We start from the raw sequence: 24,692 nt of genomic DNA on the forward strand, positions 1-24,692 counted from the left end.
TTAATGATACAATAATATAATTTAGTATTCATATATCATAGACATAACACTGTATGTAGTTTTACATTTATGTAACATCCCTTTAAATTTATTAGAATGCTTTCTCCTTTAGCCAAACCAACTGAACAGACTTAATATTAAACTTAATGAATAGGCAGCACCTGTCCCCTGCCTTTCTCTCTATGCAGAGACAGTCTGATGTAGTTTGAGTGACAGCATTATTTGGCATATCCTGCTAAAATTAGACTGCTTGTGTTAAAATATAAAACGTGACTCCAGCAGTGCTGGGGATCGGGGAGGACTGTTGAGGAGAGCACCTACCAGCTGCAATATATATACCTGATCATCTGATGGCGGGCGGCTCCTCCCCACACCGTGTAGTCTGCTACGCAAAGCAGCGGCTTGGGCACAAAGCGACCCGCGTTCCTATACAGCGGCTTGTCTGTGCGTGGAGGACATGGAGCCGTGCTAACCACTTTGAATAAATAAGGACTCCGTTTCCCCCGGTGTCTGCTTTCACATGAATCCGTGATGAGAGTGGCCAGGAGGAGAGATCGAGGGTTTTCTGCTATCTGGACCGGCGGTGCGCAAAAGTGCGCTCCGCGCCTCAGCATCATCCGCTCCTGAGATCAACCCAGACCCAAGAGGCGCGCAGAGATCATCACCGACCCCCCGTGCGAGGTAACCAGATTTTCTCTAAACATTTTCTGCACTTTGCCGACATGCAATGCGTCGCTCTTGCACGACAGGGTACGCAAGACATGCTCAACAATTTAGGCAACACAGGCATCTCGGTTTTCTGACAAAAGGATTTTGGATGTTTTTGATTCAGTCTGATCACAGCACAGGCAGCAGGCAACGCGCTATTAATTTATCCATTATTAGGCTATAATAAATTTAGTATCGCTGTACAGTAACCTTTCTGCCAATCGCATTTGAGACATGATCATTTTAAATAGCCATTTATGGTTCCTTGCTACTGCAGTTCACATTTAAATTCCCCTCCTGTGAAATATGTTGTATTGATCAGTTTGGTTGAAGTGCTACATCAGTTAATACTTCTTTAAAGCTTGTAAGGGAAAAATATGTTACCAACTTTGAGACATGTCTTGGGCAGTTTGACAATAATACAATTCCAAGGGCTGAGCCATCCAAAATCAACTTAATATTAAAAGTTTTAAGACATTAAAAGTTTTGACTTAAAGGCTTAAAGATCATGTCTCTGAAATGAGCTTAAATCATATCAGTGACCAAGCAAGCCCAAGAAGTCATTCACAGAAGTTCCTCTTTTGGCACAGAAAGCTGGTGGATGAAAATGTGGAAATGAAGTGGAATATCTGCATGGCAAAGTATCATCATCAGTCGAAAGATAGATAAGTGCAACTTAATGGTAATTGCCGCTCTTTCAGTTATGGGCAGATTGTAGGCTCACGCTTGGCATTCCTCAGCATCAGATGTCCTATGTGGTGTCAGCCTTACCAAGTGAAATTCCAGCAGCCACCTTTAAAACGTACCAACGTCACAGGGTGCAAATTGCCACTGGCTGTGCAATTCACCTTTAATTATGAGCATGTGGGTGTAAGCTTATGTAGCCTCTGCCTCTAGCTGCAGGCTTTTTCAGAAATGGAAGCTAGGCATCAGTATTTGACTAAAAAAAAAAAGGGCTCAGCTGAGATTCAAATAAGATAGCATGTCAGCAGCTCTGTATGGTTAAAATAGGCATACACTGATGCTTTTCATGTACTAGTATTCTGAAAGTAGTTTCACCCCTTTTTTTGAATTTAGGCAACACCAGGTGACTCAACACTTGAGAGAGTGAAGAAAATGCTCACAGGGAAAACTGTTAATCTTCTCAGGCTGTTAATCACTCATTGCACTGACAAGCACTGGATATGTCATTCTGCTGAGATGTGATGGGATTTCTTACAGCAGCATGTTGCCACTGTTGCTCCGCGTTGAAAATAAAGCATCAACAGACAAGGCTAGGCTTTTTGTCGAAGCTTATGCTGTTTCGTTTCAAGAAGTGAACAGCTTCATTGAAAAGGAGTTTTTCTTATCCATTTTGAAAAAAAGTAGTACAAGTTTATTAAAAAATGAGGATAAATGTGTGCTAAAATAAGTAATGCATGAGCAAAGGTCTTAAGATGACTGATTACTTACTTACTTACGACTTGCCCACAATGTGCTCTAACTTGCCAGCAATTTTCAGGGTAGCGTAGGAATATAATTTTTTTTTTTTTCCCAAAGAGTGGATGTCTCAGAAATAAAATAAAATGAATAAATGTGACGGATTAAATGTGCAGGAGCTCTTGCATTATAGTGAAGTGTACTTTCCTCCGCTGAGAACTTGCTGAACTCCTCAGCTGGTCAGAAAAGTGCCGTAGAGCTTCTCACAGTGGACAACAAGGGGGACAGAGGTCGATACGAAAGAGGGGTCGTCCTCGTTATTTCCATGCTTGACTGACCAGCGTGAATGAAGAGCCTGTTCGTCTGAAGCCGTATTGGGACAATCACGTTTTGTTTGTTTGCTTTTGTTGCTTTGATCTGCATCCAAATGGGCAGAGAAAGGTGAGGTTAGGTAGGAGGGAACAGGCTGGGGGGTCTGGGGGATTTGCCTGACGAGTCCAGCTGTAAAGATGGTGGGGATCCTGGGAGGTGTTACTGTTGGCTTTTGAAATCCCCGAAGAAAAATCAAGGTGTCTCAGTGATGTATGATTGGCACTGGTGCAGGGTCAGTGGGTGTTATATCATAATATGCAGTGTAGACAAAAACTTTCATATGAGATAGAGGAAGACATAAATAGAAAGAGGAAGTGTTTATTGTGATAGGCAGGGAAAGAGAAACTGTTCCATGTGTACAATTTCTTGTTATTCTTTGTTTGATGGAGTTTATCCAGTTGGCTTCACTTGAGCAAGGGGGGGTGAAGAAAAAAAAAACCAAAAACAAAAGTGCATTTTTCTCTCCTCGAGTTTTACTAATCACAACCGATAATGAATAACAAGAGAATAGAATTAATATTTGATGAGGTTATGTTTGTTGAATTAAAGGATGAAAACTATCAGCTGAGGCATATGGGACTTTTTTTTTTTCAAAATGCAAATGAATTCCAGATTTTTTATTTATTTATTTATTTATTTATTTATTTCGTTGAGGGTGGAGTGGTTTTTCCCTCAGGAGATAAAAGAGCTATCATGAAAGAGCCAGCATTTTCAGCCTGTAATATGTGCCCGATCCAATCTCCAGGCCTTAATTTCTGAGTTAATGAATATTCTCTTGTTAGAACCAAGCCTGACTGCTTCAGCCATTAAAGCAATACAGGCAGGGCTGCCGGTTACTATGGGCCAGTGTGAAGGTGTGGCTTCCTCTTGTTGCCTAGTGACTGGGTTCATGAGGAGCAGGTATCATTATGTCGAGGGCCCCGTGTTAAATGGAAATTGTCAGCTGTCATGTGCTTGATGATTGACTTTGATCCAAGCTAATGATCACTCCGTTCATCACCAAGCCATAGGACTCACTTTATTATCCTTCTGGCCTGAGCAGAGTATGCAGAGTATGATTTCAATACCTGACTGAGCAGATTTTGACTCATGCTGCCTCCTTGATTTCACTTATTTACCGCATTATGATTAGGTCACTCAAGTGAAGTCATTCATCTGGCATTGTGATGGTAATGTCATACAGGGGATGATATTTGTTTGCGCCTGTAGAGTTGGCTAGATCCCCTGTCTGCCTCCCCCGTGGACTGATTACTGATCAGACTAGCATTTCATATCAGCCTTGTGGGGGGAAATTAGAGGATTAGCAACAACTTCATGCTTATTCCCTACGTATCTTACAGGCTTCCAAATCCTATGGAGGCCATTGTTATTTTAAGTAGCTTGGCAATTGAGCGTGGAGGCAAGCTAATTCTCCCAAGTCTTCAGAGATCTGGTGCAGCATAACGTTAGCGTTTTGGAACTACCTCCCCTGCTATTCATGCTCTTTCATGATGTGAAAGTGAGCAACTAACAGAGGGCCGTGAAGCTGGCTGCCAGGCCCTCTTCCCTCCGATCCTGGGCTCATACATAATAGATAAGTCACTGTAACTTACAGTACAGGGGCATAACTAGGCTAATGCCCAGATTTGCATATTTGTGCCGAACTCCATAATTCATGAGTGTGCAGCAGGCAGTGATGCATGGTGCAAAAAGCCACCTAGGTCCATATGCTATATGCCATATCTCCTGAGCTGATATCCACCATGTGCATCAATAGCATAGTATGAAATACTAGAATCAAAGCTGTCATTTCTGAGCACTTGGGAGCTGCGTCTTCATCATCAAAAGCCTCTGAGTTTGAACTCAGCCTTTGGGAAAGCCTTATTAAAGACACACAGATTCTGATGAGGTTCCTTGATGCATCCTATCAGACAACAGGCTTTGTTCTGCTCAATTTGCTGTCATTCTATAATAATAGGATGGGGTTGGAGCAGGGGAAATAGGAGACAGTAGAGAGCTATGACACCTTATACTGAACAGATTTCATGGGCCACTTTTTCATCAAGGGGTTCAAGAGAGCCCGGCGCTGCCATCGTTGCCAAATGTTATGAAGTAGATTTATCATTCCACTTGATGACTAGCAAGTTATTTATTCATTACCTTTGTTCTCTGCCTGCCTCAGATGACTTGGCACATGTCAGCCACATCCCTCATTATTGGCGATTGTGTCTCATACATGCTTTTTTGTATCACCTCCATGTCTTGTCATATTTGTCACATTAATGGTGGAAGTCTCTTCTGAGAGATCACGACCCTGTCATGTGAGGTGAGATTTGTTTTGATTCAGATGCTTTGTCTCTGATATATGTATCAATTTATTCTGTGTGTTTGCATGTGCGTGTGTGCGTATGTGTGTGTGAGAGAGTGAGAGAGAGAGTGTGTGTGCATGGGAGAGTCACAGAGAGAGAGATCAGAGATTTCTAGAGATCTGTTTGTGAAATATGTTCCTATTCTGTCTAGGGGCCTTAGAGGAGAATATTTTAAGAAACATTTTTTAATGAAAAGATTTTGCTAAAATGTGGCTCAATACAAAGGCTTTTTTTATTCACTCGGAGATGTGAAAATAATCAGGGGAGCTAATTTGTTGGGTCCCGTAACAAGGTGATAAGGGGGGACATTATTTAAAGGTTGCTGTATGAACATGATTATGCATAGTGAGAGGAGTCACATCAACTGCTGGACCCTCATTAGTTGAGGATCAAGTGTTTGTCATTCATTTGGAAATGAATCAAAGGTAGGGCACTGTTAATTCAGCAGGACTTAGTGACGAAGCTGCAGCAATTTTCCTCCTTTGTCTTTTTTCTTTCTTCATTTTTTTCCCACTTCACTGTTAGCAATTTTAAAGGAGCAGCTGAATACTCATGAGAACAAAATGTCAAGCAGTCAGTTCTCTTGTCTCACACTTTGCCACCACCAGGAGCAACATTTGACATTTGTTCTAAAGGCGAAGATCTCGGTATGTCTAAATATGAAACACGATCTTTAAAGACATTGATTGAGGTTTACTGTGGGAAGGTCAGACACGCAGCAGAAGCGATGCAAACAACCTCCATGCTTTGATGTACAAGTTAAGTACAAAATAAAATAAAACACAGATAACAACCTCACGGTGTCCTTTAGATCAAAACCTCGCGTCCTTGTCAAGCTTTTAACTGCATTAAGCTCTTATTAAAGTCCTAACCTGATCATCAAAGGGTCCAAACAGTCTAAACACGCAGATATATTTTCACAAACAGGTTTTTCATACGGATGATGAGAAGCTGACTGCATGCAGAGTGGTCTCAAGAGAGTGATATCTGACTAATGTTGATAATGGCTCAGTCATGCCGATGGTTTCCAGAGTAGGGGTTTACAAGCCACTTCTTGAGTCGGAGCAAAGTCTCTTACTTCTAAGTGATTGGGAGCTGTCCGTGGTGCTGAATAAGCCTGCTCGCTTGGTGGGGGTTTTGAACAGAGAGTGCCCAGATGAACACCTCCCTTTTTCCCCACCTCAAAGGGGAATACCAGTGAACTGAAACTTGAAATTGAACTTTGAAATATGTTATTGCTCTGCTGTAGGATTTATTTATTTATTTATTCATTTATTTATTTATTTTTTCTTTCTCAGCTCAGAGGCAGACAGCTGGCACAAAACCTCCTCGATGAACAATTTGTATGTTAAAGTCTGTTTTTTTTTTTTTTTTAATAGCAAAGTCTCTCCCAAACTGTGGCTTCATGCTGTTTTTTTAAAAAAAGTGACAGATGCAACAGTTTCAAGCACCAGTTTATTACTATCAAATTATTTTTGCATGTTGGTGTGATTACTGAACTGAAAACAAATGAGGCCATGGTCAGGATGATTATTTGTGACCACACATTTAGGCAGGGTGGGGTGTTTGTTCTCTATTTTCGCTTTATTGACAAGGAGAGAACATATTAGCTGTTTTTTTTTTCCACTTGTTATTTAAACTCTGAAAGCTTCACCTCTGTTTGCATCAGACAAACTGTGCCCTCTTTTTGTTTTGTGCCACAAAGCAATCTCTCTTTGTGCCACAAAGCCATTCAGTGGATTAGCAGCAGAATGCAAAATGCAGCATAGATCATGCTAATTGTCTCAGCTATGGTCTCATTTGATTACAACAATAACACTAGAGTATACAAATCAATGTGATGATGACTTATTGTTAAAATGCTTCCCAGCATATCACCTTTTAGAGTATAACACATGTAGCATCAGAATGCCGTATAGGTATATTTTATTATGTAGATAGGTGGATAGATAGATGGATATGGCTCTGACTCAGTTATTAGTATACTAGTGTGTTCTGTGGTAGTTATAATTTTTATAATTACCTATAGTGAGGTACCATGCCAATGTGCGGCTTCTAAGACGGCAAAAATGGAAAGAAATTACTCTGACGGTGTCCAGCATCATTTTCCGGGGATCAGGCTATATTCCCAGTGTGGAACTAATAGCAGTGCCATACTTTAAAGCTTACTCAGATATCAGCTCGGTTTCAGCTCTTCTGACTCATTCTCATTGTTAGATTTGTATGTTTTATTTATTCATTTATTTACTACCACTACTACGCAGCTTCTACTGCTAATAATAATAATAATTATTATTATCATCAATCTAATATTGTAATGACATAATATGTTTAATAAACATCATCAGTGTGCTTGACGCTGCAAACATTTTGATCTTTAAGTGGTTATTGTTTGATAAATTGATAATTATAGACAGTGATAAATTGGGTTTATAGTGCTTAAGAGGATAATGATAATTGTTTAATATTTTGCCCTTAGTTTTTATCGCCGAGGCAAACAAACAAGCAAAATAATGTCACATCATCTCCAAAATGGGATTGAACCAATTGGGGGTAAATAATAGGCAGACTAAAGCGATTTTAGAAATGACTCATTAGTATTCAAAAAGCTTCATTTTTGTTTGTTCATTTGAAATCGAGGCCAAAACATTTAAAAACCTCAGAAAGAGAGGTGCATTCATTTGCATTTGATTTTGTCCTGAGAATCATGCCTGCGCTATCTGCAGTTTTCATGTTTTTTTTTTTTTTTTTTTGTATGTTTAGCCAGCATCTTCTGACTTTATGCCATTCATGCACTGTAATACAATCTCAAAGAGCATCCACACCCCTCTTGACTCTTCAACGTATGCCTGCATGTTCCTCTGTCATTTGCTATTGGTGTTGCACAGCATGGCGGCTCACATTTCATTTTTTAGGAGAAATGTCTCACATAGGGAGCCAGCAGGGACATAAGCAGATTTGTCTGACTTCGGATCAATACAAACTTTCATGCATATCATGAACTGAAACAGCAAAACGAATCCCACTCCCAGCTCTAAATTAGCAAAAATTTTCAAACAACTGTGCAACATAAACATCATGGTCACGCTGATAGATTTAGCTGACTGAACTGGCTGCTCAAAATTCAGTCTCTGCAGAGTTTATCTGCAGTGGTGTGAAAAAGATTTGCCTCCTGTTTGATTAGGTTTAAATTTTCATATTTTTACATTAAATTTGGTTAGATGACTTTGTTGGTTTATAGAGGGAATGTGATAAAAATTGACCCAGTTAAAAGGATAATTAGGGCCAGTGGTTTGAAAATTGTGGGCCAACGCAACCCAATATAAAAAACCATGAGGGGAAAGTATAGAAGTTCTTCAAGTTGAATTATTTTCTCTTTTTAATAGCAATTTACATTACAGATATTTTGTGATAAGAAGTCAAGCACCTTTGTCTAAGCTTGAAAGCCTCTTCATGTGACCCCCATCAACTAGTTCAAACAGGTTTTCTGAAAACAGTCCAAAGAGAGATGTGTGGTTATTTTTAATCAGCTACAATCTCTGTTGTCAGGTTTTAATCGGGTTCAGAGTGCAACAGTGAGGACGGGGTGGGCAGCGACCCTCATTTCGTTGCAAGAAGTCAGTTGTCCTACTTTGCCCTATAAGCCAATGATTTGCTGCAAAGTTTATTTTGTTTTTCAAATTGTGGGTGAAGTCCCTTCTAAATTGTATCTGCAGTGGTTAAGGGAAGTTAGTGCAACTGGTAGCTGAGTGTAACCAGTGCCTGTTTGCCAGAGCAACAGATATGGCTGCATTGGCTTTTGATTTAATGCAAAATACACTCCATCGAGGGAAACTCATTGCCCAGCAAATTAAACCATTGCCTCCCCAGTTGGAGTTAAATATGGAGAAATGAGTCATTTAATGTGTGATTACCCTCTAATACAGCCATCTAAACAATGGCAGCCACTCATTCCCAGACGTAAATTCTGCTCCTTTGCAAGATAAGGGTGGCAATTGCTTGTCAGGGTCACAGTGTGTATAGACGTTTTATTAAAAGATGCACAACACAAAAGAAGTCGTCTGTTCGGATTCATTATGAGATGACTCTCTAGTCTGAAGATTCGTCTTCATTATCCAACCGAGCACCAGGCAGATAACACTGCCTCATTTGCTTTCTGCGCCTCAATTTTCCCTGAACGATAATGCGGCTTCTCTTTTGTGTGGTTGTGGTAAAGACAAGCAAGCCATTTTCAATATGCACACAGGATTACAAAGGTTAATCATCAATTTAAAGCTAATCTTTGTTAAATACCAATAGAGCTATGGTGTGTGCTCGAGATAGATATAATCAGGCAAACCCCAAAACAATCCTCTATCTAAATGAAGTGAACGATGGTTAATCTAAGCTTTATAGCAGGGGTTGATGAGGGAAGGAGTGGGACGATTGCATCACACTTCTCCACTAATGTTCCTCTGTTGCATAGGCTCGCTAGATATAGTTGTCTGTTGTGTTGGTCCAACCTCAGAAACTATACTGCTTCTTTGAAATAGGATGGGGTTGAGGATGTCCTTAACCATGCACACACATTTGCATGCCATTTTGAACTGTCTTCATTCAGAATACATATGATAAACCTGTTTAAGCTTTGAGCGGTTTATTGGGGAAAACGTAACTCTTATGTGAGTACCCTCACCTCGTTGTTGCTATGGAGTTGAGATAATTATGGAGTTTCAAAATTATGCAATCAAGGACGATATCACTGTTCCCCAGTCTGGGAAAAGGAGTAATTAATTTTCTCCTTTTTTTCTCAGTTATTATGCAGGCTACTGGGAACAAAGGATCCTAGTCATTATCTGGTCTGGTCTGGTGAAACATGTCTGCCTGCTAGGCTAATTAAAACTTGAGCTAGTTCCCCTCCACCCTGGCCTATTCATATTTCTCAAAGGTGGCACTTCATGAAGTCAGAACAAAGTAATGATAGAATTTTACCCATTTAAAAATATTTTTACATATGGGTGAAGTATCCTTGGTTGTCTAGAGGAACATATTCATACATAATTTTCTTCAGACTTCTGGCTTTTTCAGGGCTTGGATCTTTTTGTGCCTCCTGAGTAGTCTGGCCTTGTCTAAGTGGTGAATCCTGTCTGTATAGAGGACATTGATGCAATAAAATTAATGCGTTTTTCTATGAATGTATGTATTTTTACATGCATTATTCAAACCTGTTTACCAATAAGATGAGCTCCAGCCTGGCCATCACCTTTCCAATTAACCTAAGCCTTTGTAGTCTCTTGGGCAGGAATTTAGACTAATGGAATCAGTTCAATGGCTACGGCAGTAATTCCATTGACAAGGTAGAGTCCTTTACTTTAATAAAAAAAAAAAAAAAAAAAAAAAAAAAAAATCAATGACCTGAACTAATTTAGAAAAGAGTCAGACTTGTCTAGACAAACCTGGCATCCACACCTAACCAAACAAGCTTCACAAACCATTTTAAGAGGGGCTTTTCACTGATATTGCTTTGAGAATACACAAGACCTGCCTATTCATCTTTGCTACAACACAAAGTGCCCAAGCAGGCCAACAAGCAATCCTGCAGATGCCCTTTCAGTGCTTCCTTTTATTCCCCTATTAGGCCTCTGATGTTGGGTTCACAAACTTCTCTAATTAAGAATTCGTCTTCAGTGAGTATTCCCGCAAAATAGCCCTTGCTGCAGAACGTGGGGTGATAAAAGGAGTTATTGGGCCTGTGACCTCCATTGGCTCTTATCTCCCATAAACACTTCAGTTGGTTTTACAGGGCCATGGAGGCGGCGGAACGAGCAATAAGCCAAAGGGGAATAGCGGGGGACTGATGACTTATTCATGAAGAACAGCGCAACAAGAGGGCACAGATGAAATTGACAGCGAGAAGTCCTCACACGATAAGTTGTTATATAGTTCTGATAAGACTTGTCTCAAACGTAGGACTGATTAAACTTTGGCCTGGGCTTTTTTCTTTGAATGCAATATGGTGACGCTTTGAGTAATGAAATACAGATTGGCTGAGCTTTATTTGGGAAATGTGAAATAACACTGCACACTCATTAGCCTTACCACCACTGCGCCATGAGCTTGTGGTTTTACTATCAGGCCTGTAGAAACAAAGGAGCCTCTGCTGTGAAAATCACCCTGCCGGAATGAAATGATGTTTTATTCCCTCCACCGTCTTAACCTGAATCTGTCATAGCCCCAGAACTGCACACGCAGGATCATTGTCATTATGGCTCAGACAGGTCTTTTTCCTATTTAAATTAGCCCAATTTCATCAAATGGATCTCACATAACAGCACTTTTAACATTTCCTTTCACCACTTCATCTCAGTGTGCATGCTCTAGTGATTTAACCTCTTGAGGCCAGGTTGGACGTCACATTTCTTGTGTTTAAATACTTGTGAAAGGCATCTGAATGCAGGCAGAGGCAGCGTTCATACGCATTTCGCAAGTATTTAACCCATTAAAGCCTGAGTAAATCAGCTTGGTTTTGTGAAAAAATGCAATGAACAACTTAGTCAGACATGACCTGGAAATTTGCAAGATTAAAAAGTAAATAAAAAAAAAATAATAAATAAAAAATAAAAAAGTAAGTAAATGACCTGAAAAATGAAAAACAAAAACAAAACTATTATTATTATTATTAGAAGTAGTAGTAGTAGTAGTAGTATTACTATTATATATTTAAAATTATGCTACAGAAAAAAAACTGTTTTCCTCTGCCTTTTTCCTTATGTTTTGAAAGAAATCAAACCAATTTGCCCAGGTTTCAAAGGGTTAACTGATGGCAAATCCTACTTTGCCACGCAGCCTGAACTTAAGAAATATGTTGCAAGATTGCATTAAAACCTCTGCTAGCACTATGTCCCCTAAGTTTCAAGTAACACAGAATAACGATACTTGAGGTTGCCCTTCCATGAAAATGCCTGTACACACAGTCTCACTGGTAGTGGAAAGCAGATGCTGGAGCCCAGTTGGCACCAGAGATTTCATCTCCTCTGAGGCAGAATGGAAATATGCACTCAGGCACGACAGACTAGAAGCCTAACATAGGCAATGGTGTGGAGCAGCGCGAAGGCAAATGTTGTGAACAATGTAATGATAGAGCGTTGTTTGCCTCCATGACAGCCAGGTGGATCTATGATGTGTTTACATCCTTCCCCATCTCTGCCCAGTCAGACCTCTGAAGCACTCCCTGCCAGGGAAGCAGAAACTAGGCACAAGGAAATGGAGCTGGAGATTGTTATTATAGATAAACACTTCCCTTACCATCTAGTTCGCCCTGCAAGAGGGAAATTACAACGATGTTGCTGCAAGTTGAGCACAGAGGCAGCTGACTTTATTTACCTCCTAAGTACCAGTGTGCACAACCACATATGGCGTTCACCAACTGATAGCTGATCAGAAGTTATACTGTCGTCAATGAATACAATCAAAATACATATATTTGAGACACCACCCTGTGCTGGACTGGCAATCTGCTTTTCATCCAGCACATGGTGGGGTGAGCTCCATCCCCCTTTGACCCTGAATAGGAATAAGCAGTTATGGAAAATGTATGGATTAATTAGCAATGTTACGTTGATCGGCCATTTAAAATACATCTATTTTTGATTATGTACAGCTTTTTCTGAATCTTTTAAATATGTGCTGTGCTTATGTTTTTACATGGAAGTGGGGTATACATAGCCAAAATGATCCTTTCAATGTTGAAATCACTTCTAATGCTCAGTCCAAGGGTTAAATTGCAAAAAACAAACTTAGATTGGTCAATTTCTGATTAATTTGCAGTGGTTATGTCATTTTCGAATACAACTCTATTTTCACACACAAGCACAGTGCCTCTGCATTCATTAAAAGAGTGACTTAGCAAGCTCGAATCTTCCGCACTGATTAATCATCAGCCGACATCGTCAGATCCCACTGATTAAGTTACAATCAATGGCCAGCATGTGGAGTAACAACTTGAATTACTTACGTTGATGAGGTAACGTGATACTGTGATAGGCTTTGTGCTAACGTTGTGCTCACACAAGTTCAAGGTCATCTGCTGTGGGCAAATGACATTACCAGAAGTGTGTGGCTGTCAATATCAATCTGATACCCTTCCCTCACCGATCTGCATATCTCACAGTTATGTTTGTGCGGTTTGTCATTCAGACACCCTGCACAAATAGATGAGGCTAATCCTGGCTGTACACTGGTGTGACACACAAGCCATGTACACTTACGGACAGTCGATAGCTGTTGGCTCACTCGCTCCATTTAGATCTCACTATTCTGATTAACAGATAGACACTGTCGGTAATCAACCACCAGTAGAGATACTGCTGCTGCTCTGACTTGCTTGATTTTGCTGGGTTTTTTACCACAGTGTTTCACCACAGCTACCGCCTCTTCTGTAGCCTCTGCATGCTTTGTTTCGACTCACTGTGTACCCAGGATGGGTTACACAGTGTGCCCCTTTTGTTTATTTATGTATGCTGGTGATACTCCGCTCCTGCAGCAGGGAGCACCCCAACCAATACTGCCTAATCTAACTGTATAATAGTTCAACCGCTGATGTGAGCAGATCCAAACACAGGCTAATCCCATGGGAAACGGTTTAAGTTGAATGCATTATTATTAGCTCCCTAACTGCAGCCTGTGGTTGAATCACTCCATTGCTTGGCACCCAGCATCACATCACAGAAGGTCCAAACACCAAACCCCAAGTTCTGCAGTGCTGAATACATATTTGCTATGGCGGGAAAGCACTGGCAGAACTGTGGTGTGTGTCTTCCAATAGGATGCTGTGCCAGAGCAGGGAAAGGTTTCCAAATTATGTGTAGCAGGCATACACCAGCTGTGGTTTTATGGAATAAACATAAGATATCCAATGTATGTGCTTGATGCTGACCTCCCTGAAGAAATTAACATGCCCCTGGTGATTGCGTACATATACCTTAGTTAATATGAATTAGATGTGCTTCACCCTGGAGTGAGTAAGAAGAGATTGCGCAGCACATAACTAAACACTTCGTATTAGCAGTGAGATGGATGCCGTTTAATAAACCACAGTATGTGATTGTAAAATTCTCTGTACATGTTGCCTTTTTCGGCACTTCCCTCATCACCGCTGTGATATCGTTGTCAGCACCCAACAGGCCTTGCCATAGTTTTCTCATTAAACTATTCATCAGATAAGCCTCATCAAAGATTAAGAGTATCCTCACAGTTCATTACAAGATGCCCTGCTTTTTATTTGATGAAGTAATTCATCCATAATGTATGTGTATATTGCAGTTTGCAGGACACCCCCGAGACTAGAGAGCAGCTTCAGCTTTCCAGAGTCTGAAACCCAGGAAGAACGAATGAAGTTGGCACATTTGTTTTGATTAAATCGGCATTTCAGTGTGTTCACTCTTCGATGAACTGTAGACTAATTATTTTACATGGAGTTCAAAACCAAGATCAGACTCCTTATGAAAACGAGGAAAAGCACGATGGGAAAAGTATGATAAGAATTACACTATCATTAAATTGGTGGAGTAAAATTAGCTTTATCTTGGTGTTGGTGGTAAAGCAGCTATTTCAGTGGGGCAGTGCAGCTCTGGAATGCGTAGGTGCTTTATCAGAAATGGCAGAGTGAATGAGGATCATCAGGCTACACTGATTGAATTCTTTCTCATCGTCTGTGTTGTTTCTGACCGGCCACGAAACACTTCCCTCAGTGAGTCAGCGTGCTCTGGGCTCGGTTGCCTCCACTCATCCAAGGGTGATGAGCAAGTTAGCCTATTTTATCTGCCAAAATGCCTCCTGGGAATCCAGACGATGTCACTTGATGCTTGAAATAAATCTCAGAGCCTTGACAAATGTCAAAGCCAAAGTGGGGAATGTCTGGGCCAGTGTATGCGAGGTAACACAGAGGGATGGAGCTATCCAACTTCAGTTCAATGAGTTGTCATGATTTCTGGATGGACAGCGATGTGTTTGTGCTGGGTAATTAAAGGTATATTGTGATGCCAAAATGACCGTTTTGTGGCGCTATGCAGGATCACATAATCCCTCTCATTCTGTCAGAATCAAGAAAATGATGTTGGATAGTGTTCAGGCGTCGGCTACGTGCAGCAGTTTACAACTATGCATGGTATGTGAATGTAGCACAGCCAGGTGCATAGGTGTATCTAGCATAATGTAGCATGAGGCACAGACTTGCATCATGTTTGGTGGCTTGTGTTTGGCTTGCAAGGAAACACACACACACACAAACACATACACACAAAGCCTTGCTGCCACAGATGGCAGTGGGCAGAGGGATTTGTAATTGGAAGAGGCTGCTTTCCACATTGAAGCCCTCTGCTGGAAAAAAAAAAGTGCTGAAAAGACCTCTATACTCGGAAGGCTTATCACGATGTATTGAAGATTAGAGTTAAAACACTGCAATTAGTGTCTGGAGCCACATGTGCCTGAGTGTAGCAGTAAATGACAGATTACCCCCCTCTTCAAGGCTATAATGAATCCCTTCACTGACATGTGGGTGTAGATTAGGTCATCGTCTTATTCACACTCTCTAGAAATAGCCAAATATTGCTTAATGCCAGAGCTGCACTGTAATTTCAGCCAAAACTAAATAAACTTTATTTTTTTCCTCCCCGACATGTGAAGCGGCTCGATTTCATCAGATACAGATTTCAGAATGCGGGAGTGACAACATTATAATTATCATTACCGTACATTATCAACTGCTGTTCTGTGTCTGACACAGATCCATATGCAGACTTGCTCACACATTGTTTTGCGAGGCACAGATTTGCATTTGCGTTGCCGTGTAGGTGAATGACACTGAATAAAGTCAAATTGAAATCAATGCAGGCAGAATGTCATGGCAAAATGCAGTCATCATGCTCCAGTGGATGACCAAAAAAAAAAAAAAAAAAAAAAAAAAAAAAGCCCAAGTGCCGTACTGTCGACATCAATGAAATGCTGACTCTCAGCAAGTGTGAGGAAATATAGCATACACTCTGCCATTTGGTACAGTGCTTCTGTTGTTGGATGTCTGTCTGAGTTTTCTAATGTAGCGTTACGCTTCATCATTTCTGTTCAGCCAAACAACTGTCAACAGGAAAAGTGTAGATCCCGTACAGTGGGCAGCTCCAGCCCTGCCGTTGGATTGCTCAAACAGAGCAGCTGCTTTAATGTTTCCATCAATACTTGGTGCAATAATGACCATCTGAAATTGATGTTCAATATTATGTTTGAGGTGAGCACACCGTAAACTAAGAGTAACTCAGGAAGAAAACGCAAACAGGGAAAATAAACGACCCTGTTCTAGAAAAAAAAAATTGAAATGAGTTAACGCAAATGGGTGTCCATATTATCTGAGTCACATTTGCTGGCGAAATGTCGGTATTTGATGCTCATTGGAGAAAGTGACCGGAGGGTATGTAAGAGCTGCAAGTGTATGATAACCATTCGTGATATTCGTCCACCAGGGGGACCCAGAGGATATGTATAGGCTTCATTGATATTGTAGCGATTATCATGTTGAATACCTCTACCAACACGTATAAACCAGCACCACATTAGTAGAAGGAGATGGTTTTTCTCCAATGGGTAGACCCTCTGGCCTTTTTTTTAACAAGGCAAGATGACAATGTGCATGTTATTATCTTATCCACAAGAATCAATTTGTAACCCTCCTACTGCTAACCATTACAGTAGACCTATATTTCAATATCTACCAAAATGTGTTTGTTATTAACCATCCAGAGAAGTTTGACTGAGCATGTTTTTTTCCAGTGACACGCTGCTTCAAATTTGCACATTTACACCTGAGATGGGAGTGACGTCGAGGCCAGAGCACATTACATTGATTTTAGGAAATTTAAGATGCATCATGGAGACAACTAACGCAGGCACGGTTACGTGGGTCTCTTTCTCAATATGGGCTGAAAGAGTTCCAACTGGTTTACGTAAGCAACAGACATCTTGTCGCCTGGACGTGACAGACTGTTCCTAGATAACAATAATGACAACATCCCCAGAGACACAGTGTGCACCATGCGTGAATCTTTGCTTCCCAAGGTTAACTCTAAGGCATTGACATTGCTGAAGTTACTTCATGGCCACACTAAGCAGTAAATTAGCAAATGTATTTGGTTAGCTGGCATGTCGGCATACCCCCATGTCTGTTCAATACACCGACCAATGAGTGAATTCAGCTGAAGAACCACCGCCGTTTTAGCCAGAGCTGAAAATGATTTACATCAGGCCTCTTAACCTGGGCAAAGCCAATGCATAAATTTAACCACCCTAACCAGTTTAAAGACATCGGTCTAAACTGTTGGTCTGGAGCTGTGTATATAGTGGTTTCCGTGCCTGCAGCTCGCTGATATTGGCACAAACAATTATCATGACAGCTCACATACTGTGCGTATGCATCCTATTTCCTGCATTCCACAGTGTCATTCCACAGTGTTTTAGTGCTGGCCGCTGAGCAGCTCCACTGGAGCAGCAGGGGATTAAGTATTCTCTCAAGACAAACGCGTAGCTCCAGATGCTTCCACCAACCCTCTTTCTGGAGTGTGGATGACAGAGGCTGGCTTGAGAAACTAGAGCTTGAATGCCTTGCTAAAGGGCCCCTCAGTGTTGCTTCTTGACTGAGGGGAGAACATAACTCATTCCTATTCCCAACTCATATCCCACATTTTCCCAAGCACTCTGGGAATTCAGTCCAGTGACCTTTCATTCTCAAGCTTGCCTCTCTAACGTCTCGGCTATCGCAGCCCCAAACATATCTTTCTCAATAGTAAGTGGCTGTAATGGACCAATATTCATAGGCATGCTGTTATTTTGAAGGCTAGAAATTTCTCAGCTGCCCCCAGGCATCCTTCCACAATGCCTAGCATGCTGATGCATGTTTTAAGTGGATATGTCCCGTGTTGTTTTCAGTTCATAATTAATTGGTTTTGTTCTCTAGTTTACCCCATAAACCCCAGAAAGTGAACACCAGAATAGTTTATTTATGCCTGTGTTGGCGCAAGAAGAAGTAGACAACACTGCTGGCGGAAAGAGGAATGTTTGCATTCAAATGTGAGGATTTGTCTGTTTTCATGACTCATATTATTGTATATAAAGGAGTGGGTAAGAGGGAAAGCAGAAATTGCTCACCTTGATCCTGCATGAATAGCTGAAGCGTTAACTTGTCATAACAGGAATTAATACACTGGGCCAGGAATCCCGATGTGCACAAAAATATAGTCTTTTTTTTTTTTTTTTAAACCTATCCTCTATGTGAGAGAACGGCCACACAGAGTCACAGTTGGATATGTGTGGGTGGGAGATGGAGCCCACTCAATTTGGAGGGCGTGTTAGAATAGCGAGAAAAAGAGGATGCAAATCCAGAAGCAAGGGGAAAGTGCAATAGAAAATAGAATGAAGGTGTGTGCTTTTCTGTGTATTTCCTTTGCTTGCTTGTTTTCATTATTGTTTTTTTTTTTTGGTATTGTTGGGGAAGGGTCACTATCTTTTTATAGGAGATCATACATATATATATATATGAGAGAGAGAGAGGGAGAGAGGGAGAGAGAGAGAGAGAGAGAGAGAGAGAGAGAGAGAGAGAGAGAGAGAGAGAGAGAGAGAGAGAGAGAGAGAGAGAGAGAGAGAGAGAGAGAGAGAGAGAGAGAGAGAGAAATCAGAGATGAAAAGGTCTGTCTATGAGCTCAACTCTGCCTCAGTCTTGTGCAGAGCCATGCAGTGAACACAAAACTGCCTTCTACCAGTGTGTATGTGTGTGTGTGTGTGTGTGTGTGTAAATTCCACACAATACAAGCCCACATCCACAAATATGAATACCTAATTATGAGTAATGCTTATAAATGGCTGACCTTAAATTAATCTATTTGATAGCGCAAAATTCTATCCTATTGTAATCAAGCATCATTGTAGTAATAATTATTTTGTATTAATGTCTCTAATGAGCTCCTATTAAGAAAAAAAGCTGCCCTGTATAATACCTGCTGCCCGCCACGGTTGATGGCAGGCGGCCCTGCTGAATATGAATGAGGGTTTGTTCTGACTCTAGATGTATAGAGGCGGGTGTTTGGGTTAATTAGTGGGAACCTGGATTCCTGTGGAGCCGGAAACCTGCAGAGCCGTCCTCTCAAGCTGCTGGGATGTAATGAATAGTGCAGATCTGTTGGCTCTGCTGTCTGGTCAGATAGTAGGAAGCGCGTTGCTCTGCAGCCAGACAAGTTTTTTAAGGTGAGATAATGGAAGGTCAGTGTAGCTGGCGCGTGTGAGTGCGTGGTTTCTCTCTAGGCTGGAGTCACAAGTGGGAATGTTATATAGCAGGTTTGATTTTTGTTATGTCAGTTATCAAGTACCGGTCCACACTGAGTTGTTATATCTTTTTCTCCAACCTCGGTTTGCCCGGTGTTCTTTTCCTGCCAGCCATCGTCATATAACCTTCTGCTGGCCCCGCAGTATTCAGTCCAAACAGTCTTGGTTAAGTGGTCTGCCAGATAGTGTGGCTGCTGTGTGCTGAATGAAAAGCTGGAAAGATATGCATCAAGTGCTGAATAAAGCAATAAGGCCCAGTGGGATGTGAAACAATGGCTCCTTCCAGGTGGTGGTGTGCTGTGAGAGGAGTGGGGGGAATTGGATGAGACAGAAAGCTCGTCTGGCTGCCTGGCTGTTAGCATTGGACTTGGCAGCTCTCTGCCAGGGAAACGCTGACAGGCAGGCGCGCCTGTCACAGCACATAAGTGCCTCCCTGCACAACCCCGAGCCCTGTAGGGCAGGTCGGCTCTCCTGCGCTCAGCTCCCAGGCCCAGCCCCACGCTTTAGCCACAGATCGTAGTGTGAAGCTGGGGCATGTGTCATCCCCTTTATCTGGGTGAAAGACATTGTTACGATGAGAAAAAAGCCCAGAAAAGGTCAGTAATGATGTTGTATTATCTAGTGAGCCATGGTGGAGAAAATACCTGAGAAACTGTTCAACTAGAGGGACATTCAGTTTTGCTCAAGTTAAGGTGCTCATGCAGGAGGAGAGCAGCGCTTACGTAACAGTACGAGTTGCTCACTAAAATTGTTTGAGAACATTTTGTTGGCATTGTTGTATTTTTTTTTTTTTCTTCCAAACACATTATTTGAATATTACATTTAACTTACAGTGTGACAAAATACACACACGCACACGCACACACGCACACACACACATACACACAGATGATTTGAGCAGAATCAGCTTTAGCAAAGTGTGCTTATGCATACAAGGAATTTGTCTCTGGTTTGCAGTACAACAACAAAAAAAAAAAAAAAAAAAAAAAAAAAAAAAAAAAAAGCGAGCCAGAAAGAGTCAACATAAAAGAAACAACAAATTAAATAGGAATAATAAATAGAATACTGCAGGTAAGTATGTTTGCACAACAAGGTATGCCACAACTACACAGAGTGTTGTTATGGCTGAATAATTTATAACCAACATACAGCAGTATACAGCATATGCATTTACAATTGTATATTTGTGTTGCACATCTGATTAACAAGATGTAGTGCACAGTGGAGATTGGAGAGAAGTCAGTTTGTACACAGTATACAGGCATAGAAGATGTTAATGTAGTGAGTGTAGGGGGGTTACAGACAGTGTGTTTCCCTGGACTGGGACTCAGGACCGTCCATAATAAAACTAGGTAAGAGAGAGGGGGCTATTTTTCATGTTTCCATCGCCAGCGTCCATTAATGTGCCATGCTGTTAAGTGTTCATGAGAGATTTGGCCTGTGGAAGAAAAAAAAAAAAAAAAAAAAAAAAAAACTGTTCCTGTGTCTGGCGGTTTTGGTGCGCGCTGCTCTGTAGCGTTTGCCAGAGTAGGAGTTCAAACAGACTGTGTCCGGGGTGTGTGGGGTCTGTGATGATTCTGCTCGGCCGTTTCCAGGCTCTGGAGGTGTTCGAGTCCTGCAGCGTGGGCAGGGGAGAGCCAGTCATTTTTTCAGCAGTCCTTACTGTTTGCTGCAGTCTCTTCCTGTGCTGTTCTGTGGCTGTTATCCATCCATCTGTCTAACTGTCTGTCTATACATGTATCTGGTTATCTATCTATCTTTCTATCTATTCACAAAACAAAATCCAAAGAGAACAATTTAAGAAAAATTGCATGTGTGAAAAATGCATTGTCAAAACATGACAACTGACTATTTCAAGCAAAAGGTGGCAACATGACTCTAATGAACCAGTAATTAAGAAGTAACAGCTTTACACCCATGCAAGTACTCATTTTGTAAGAGCATTATTTTTTTTTTTTTCAAATGACACGCATAATTTCATGGTGAAGTTCAGCCAGCGCAAAAAATTCATCCATATGTCTAATAGATGATAAGCAACAACTGCAGAACTCGGAGAGTGTTACACGAATTTCTCTATTGATGTGAGTGAAGAAACTGGACAGAAACTACTACTGCAGAAAACCACTGAAAAATGCAACACCCGCTCTGACACACAGTCGTGGAATAATGAAAACACTTTTTTTTTTTCTCTCTCTCTCTCTCTCTCTCTCTCTCTCTCTCTCTCTCTCCCCTTGACATCCCAGGAGCTGTAATCAAAACACAAGTGACAGGAATTCAACACTTTCCTCTAGTAGAGAAATAGAGTTCACGCTACATGCTAAAATCTCATCACAATGTGTTGAAGCTGCTTTATCTATTTATTGATTTGTTTATTTATTTTATTTTTTTCATCCATTTATTTACTTATGGTTTATTTGGTAGGGATAAATCGGGCACACATAAGTGAACTGAGAACAGTTATCCATTGCAAGAATCATTGTGTTTACAGCTGATGCTAAATTGCGACACCCGTCCCTGTAAGGGCCTTTGTGAAAGTAAGAGATTAAAACGAAACTAGAAAAGGGTTTCTTTGTGCATTTAGAATAATTGTGAAAAAATAAATAAATAAATAAATAAAAAAAATCAAACTGTAACCTCAAATGGTGTATGGAATATACATTTCATGGTGAATATCTCTTTAAATAACTGCATATCGAAAATAGCACTGTGTGGTTGTGTGTGTATGTGGATGTCTTGTGTTTGCGCCTGTGTGTGTGTGTGTGTGTGTGTGTGTTTGTCTGGCAGTCTGTTCCCAGGCAGGGAATATCTTTGTTTGTTTAGATTACCTTACCGTGACCTTTGCTATTGAAGCTGGATGTTTGCATAGCCCGGCCCAGTTGTTATGACTAGCACAGTGTAAGCAGCAGCTCTCCCAGCCTGTTTTCCTCCTAAAAGTACCTGAAGACTTTCTTTTATTTAATTTATACCGTGACATTTAAAAAAAAAATGTTCTGTTATTACACTTCATAGGAATTTGTCACATAGTGAGGGAACATTTTTTAATATTTGCTGTGACACTTATAGTAGAGGGTGGGGATTTTTTTTTTTTTTTTTTTTTTTTTTTTGCCATTTCTTATTTAGCTAAATGCAAATCATGACAAGTGCCTACAGTGAATGCAAAAATACCCTTTTAAGTTCAAGTTTTCAGCAGTGCTATAAGGGGTCCTCAGCAATGCTATAAGCCTCATTTAATACCCTAAATCCTTCTCCTTGTATTTGCTGAATTGCATTGCCCCAATATTGATCTTTCCTGGCATGCATAGAAAATCAAAGTCACCTAGAAGTAGGAACTCATCTGATTTCCGACAATAAATTTGTCCTTATCCTTCTTGGAATAGCTTGATTTTGATGCTCCAGGGTGGATGTTTGATGTTAAGCGTATTGATTAAAGTGAGGCTTGTGACCTGGTAAAGGAAGACAACAGCATTCTGGCCTTGTCTTCTGGCCTTCAGCCCCACTTGCATATCCCAGACACATTTTCTAATGAGCTGTCTGGCTAAATGTTTTTCAGCCAGAGAAATTATATATCAATTGAAAGTGAAGTGACTTTATAGAGTGAAGAGGAGAAACCAGATGGGAAGAGGGTGACGGTAGAAAAGAGATTGAACGAAAGATGAATTGAGATTACCCTTTTCAGATGATACACTTATAACAGACATGGATTGTATTAATGGCTGGATTGCTTTGTCAGAGGAATGAGGAAAGTGCCATAGCTGTATAATGTAGACATTCATTCTGCTTTATGCGCCTGAAATCTGAAAGCCTTTTCTTCTTTTTTCTTTCTTCTTACAGATGTACTGTGGACTGCTGATGATTTCTCCTCCTCCTCCTGCTCAGATTCAATGGCAGACAAAGACTGCAGTTCCCATTTCTGTTCCTGCCACTTTTGAGCTCAGAAATACAGAAAGACTGATCCTCGGCTAAACCGCAGTCTCCTCTCTTTGCTTCTCTCTCTGACACTCACCTAGCCTCCGCTTCTCAGTCCATCATTATGGCTTGTTTTCTGGCATCTGCCTTTCTCCTGGTTCTCCAGACATATGCTGCCCCGCCTGAGCTTGTCCAAGCTGGATTTGGCATAACACTGGACCCGATGGACCTTGGCGCTGGACTGCCAGCCAATGTTTCTGGAGACTTGCCTCCATCTCCACCTCCTGGGACTAGCAAACGAGCGCCACAAAGTATCATTATTGGGGTTCGTAAGGGGGGCACGAGAGCCCTTCTGGAAATGCTAGACATTCACCCTGAGGTTGCTGCTGCTGCTACCGAGGTGCATTTCTTTGATTGGGATGAGAACTATGCCAAGGGTTTTGAGTGGTACCGCGAGTTGATGCCCTACTCCTACCCACACCAGATCACGGTGGAGAAGACCCCAGGCTACTTCACATCGGCCCTGGCACCCGAACGTATCCGCGCCATGAACTCCTCCATTAAGCTGCTGCTGATCTTGCGTGACCCAACTGAGAGGGTCATCTCTGACTACACCCAGGTGTACTTCAACAGGCTGGAGAACCACAAGCCAGTGCAGGCCATTGAGAACCTGCTGGTGCGCAACGGAGCCCTAAATACCCGCTACAAGGCCATTCAGAGGAGCCTGTATGACATCCACATGCGCAACTGGCTGCGCCACTTCCCCCTGGAGCAGATACACATTGTGGATGGGGACACTCTGATCCGCAACCCCCTACCAGAGCTTCAGAAGGTGGAACGCTTTCTCAATCTGCCCCCCAGGATAGTGTCCTCCAACTTCTACTTCAACCAGACCAAGGGGTTTTATTGTATCCGGAGCGATGGGCGAGAGCGCTGCCTGCATGAGTCCAAGGGCCGTCCCCACCCGGCAGTCAACAGCACCGTGCTCCAGCAGCTCCGCTCCTACCTACGGGAGCACAACCGCACGTTCTACAGGCTGGTGAAGCGCACCTTTGACTGGCAATAAGGGACCCAGATCACACACAGTACCTTTTCTGTGAGGGGGAAAAAAAGGGGGGGCATAAAGCACTTTATGAACCTGACATTTAAACACCCCATTGAATAGCCTCCAAATTACTCCAGTTGTAAGCTCTGGTTTGAGCAGAGCAGTTCTATATTTACATGATAAGGCAAAAAAAAACAAACAAAAAAAACATCTAAAACTGTATCAACAGGAGTAAGAAAACTGGAAAAACCCCCAAGCTTGATAAGTCATTCTCTCTGTGCTGGAAATGTTTAAGTGATCGGATTGCAGCAAAGACGAATTTGTGAAACCGATGAACTTTTTTTCTCTCCCTTGTTTGATATTCTTGTTCTTGATAATAAATCGTTCTGCTTTGAAACGTACCAGAAAAGTGGCATGCTTCTCTCTCTCTCTCTCTCTCTCTCCTTTTCATTGCACCCCACAAAACCCCCTCGAGCCCTCTCACCTGCGTTATTTAGGGAGTATGCAAAGGTAGGCAGAGGCATTAGAATAAGCCTTTGAATTGCTGAGGTGGAAGG

The 24,692-nt window shown here is 41.5% G+C and overlaps 1 protein-coding gene across 1 annotated transcript; it reads left to right on the forward strand.

Moving 5' to 3' along the window:
- The first annotated feature begins 349 nt into the window (after positions 1-349).
- hs3st1l1 (heparan sulfate (glucosamine) 3-O-sulfotransferase 1-like1) lies at positions 350-24,400 on the forward strand. Its single transcript, XM_030069850.1, has 2 exons — positions 350-681; positions 23,016-24,400. Exon 2 carries the CDS (start codon positions 23,215-23,217, stop codon positions 24,154-24,156), a length of 942 nt encoding a protein of 313 aa, XP_029925710.1. The 5' UTR covers positions 350-681; positions 23,016-23,214; the 3' UTR covers positions 24,157-24,400.
- The last annotated feature ends 292 nt before the right edge of the window (positions 24,401-24,692 follow it).

Source organism: Myripristis murdjan, chromosome 15, assembly GCF_902150065.1.
Source record: "Myripristis murdjan chromosome 15, fMyrMur1.1, whole genome shotgun sequence".
NCBI lineage: Eukaryota > Metazoa > Chordata > Actinopteri > Holocentriformes > Holocentridae > Myripristis > Myripristis murdjan.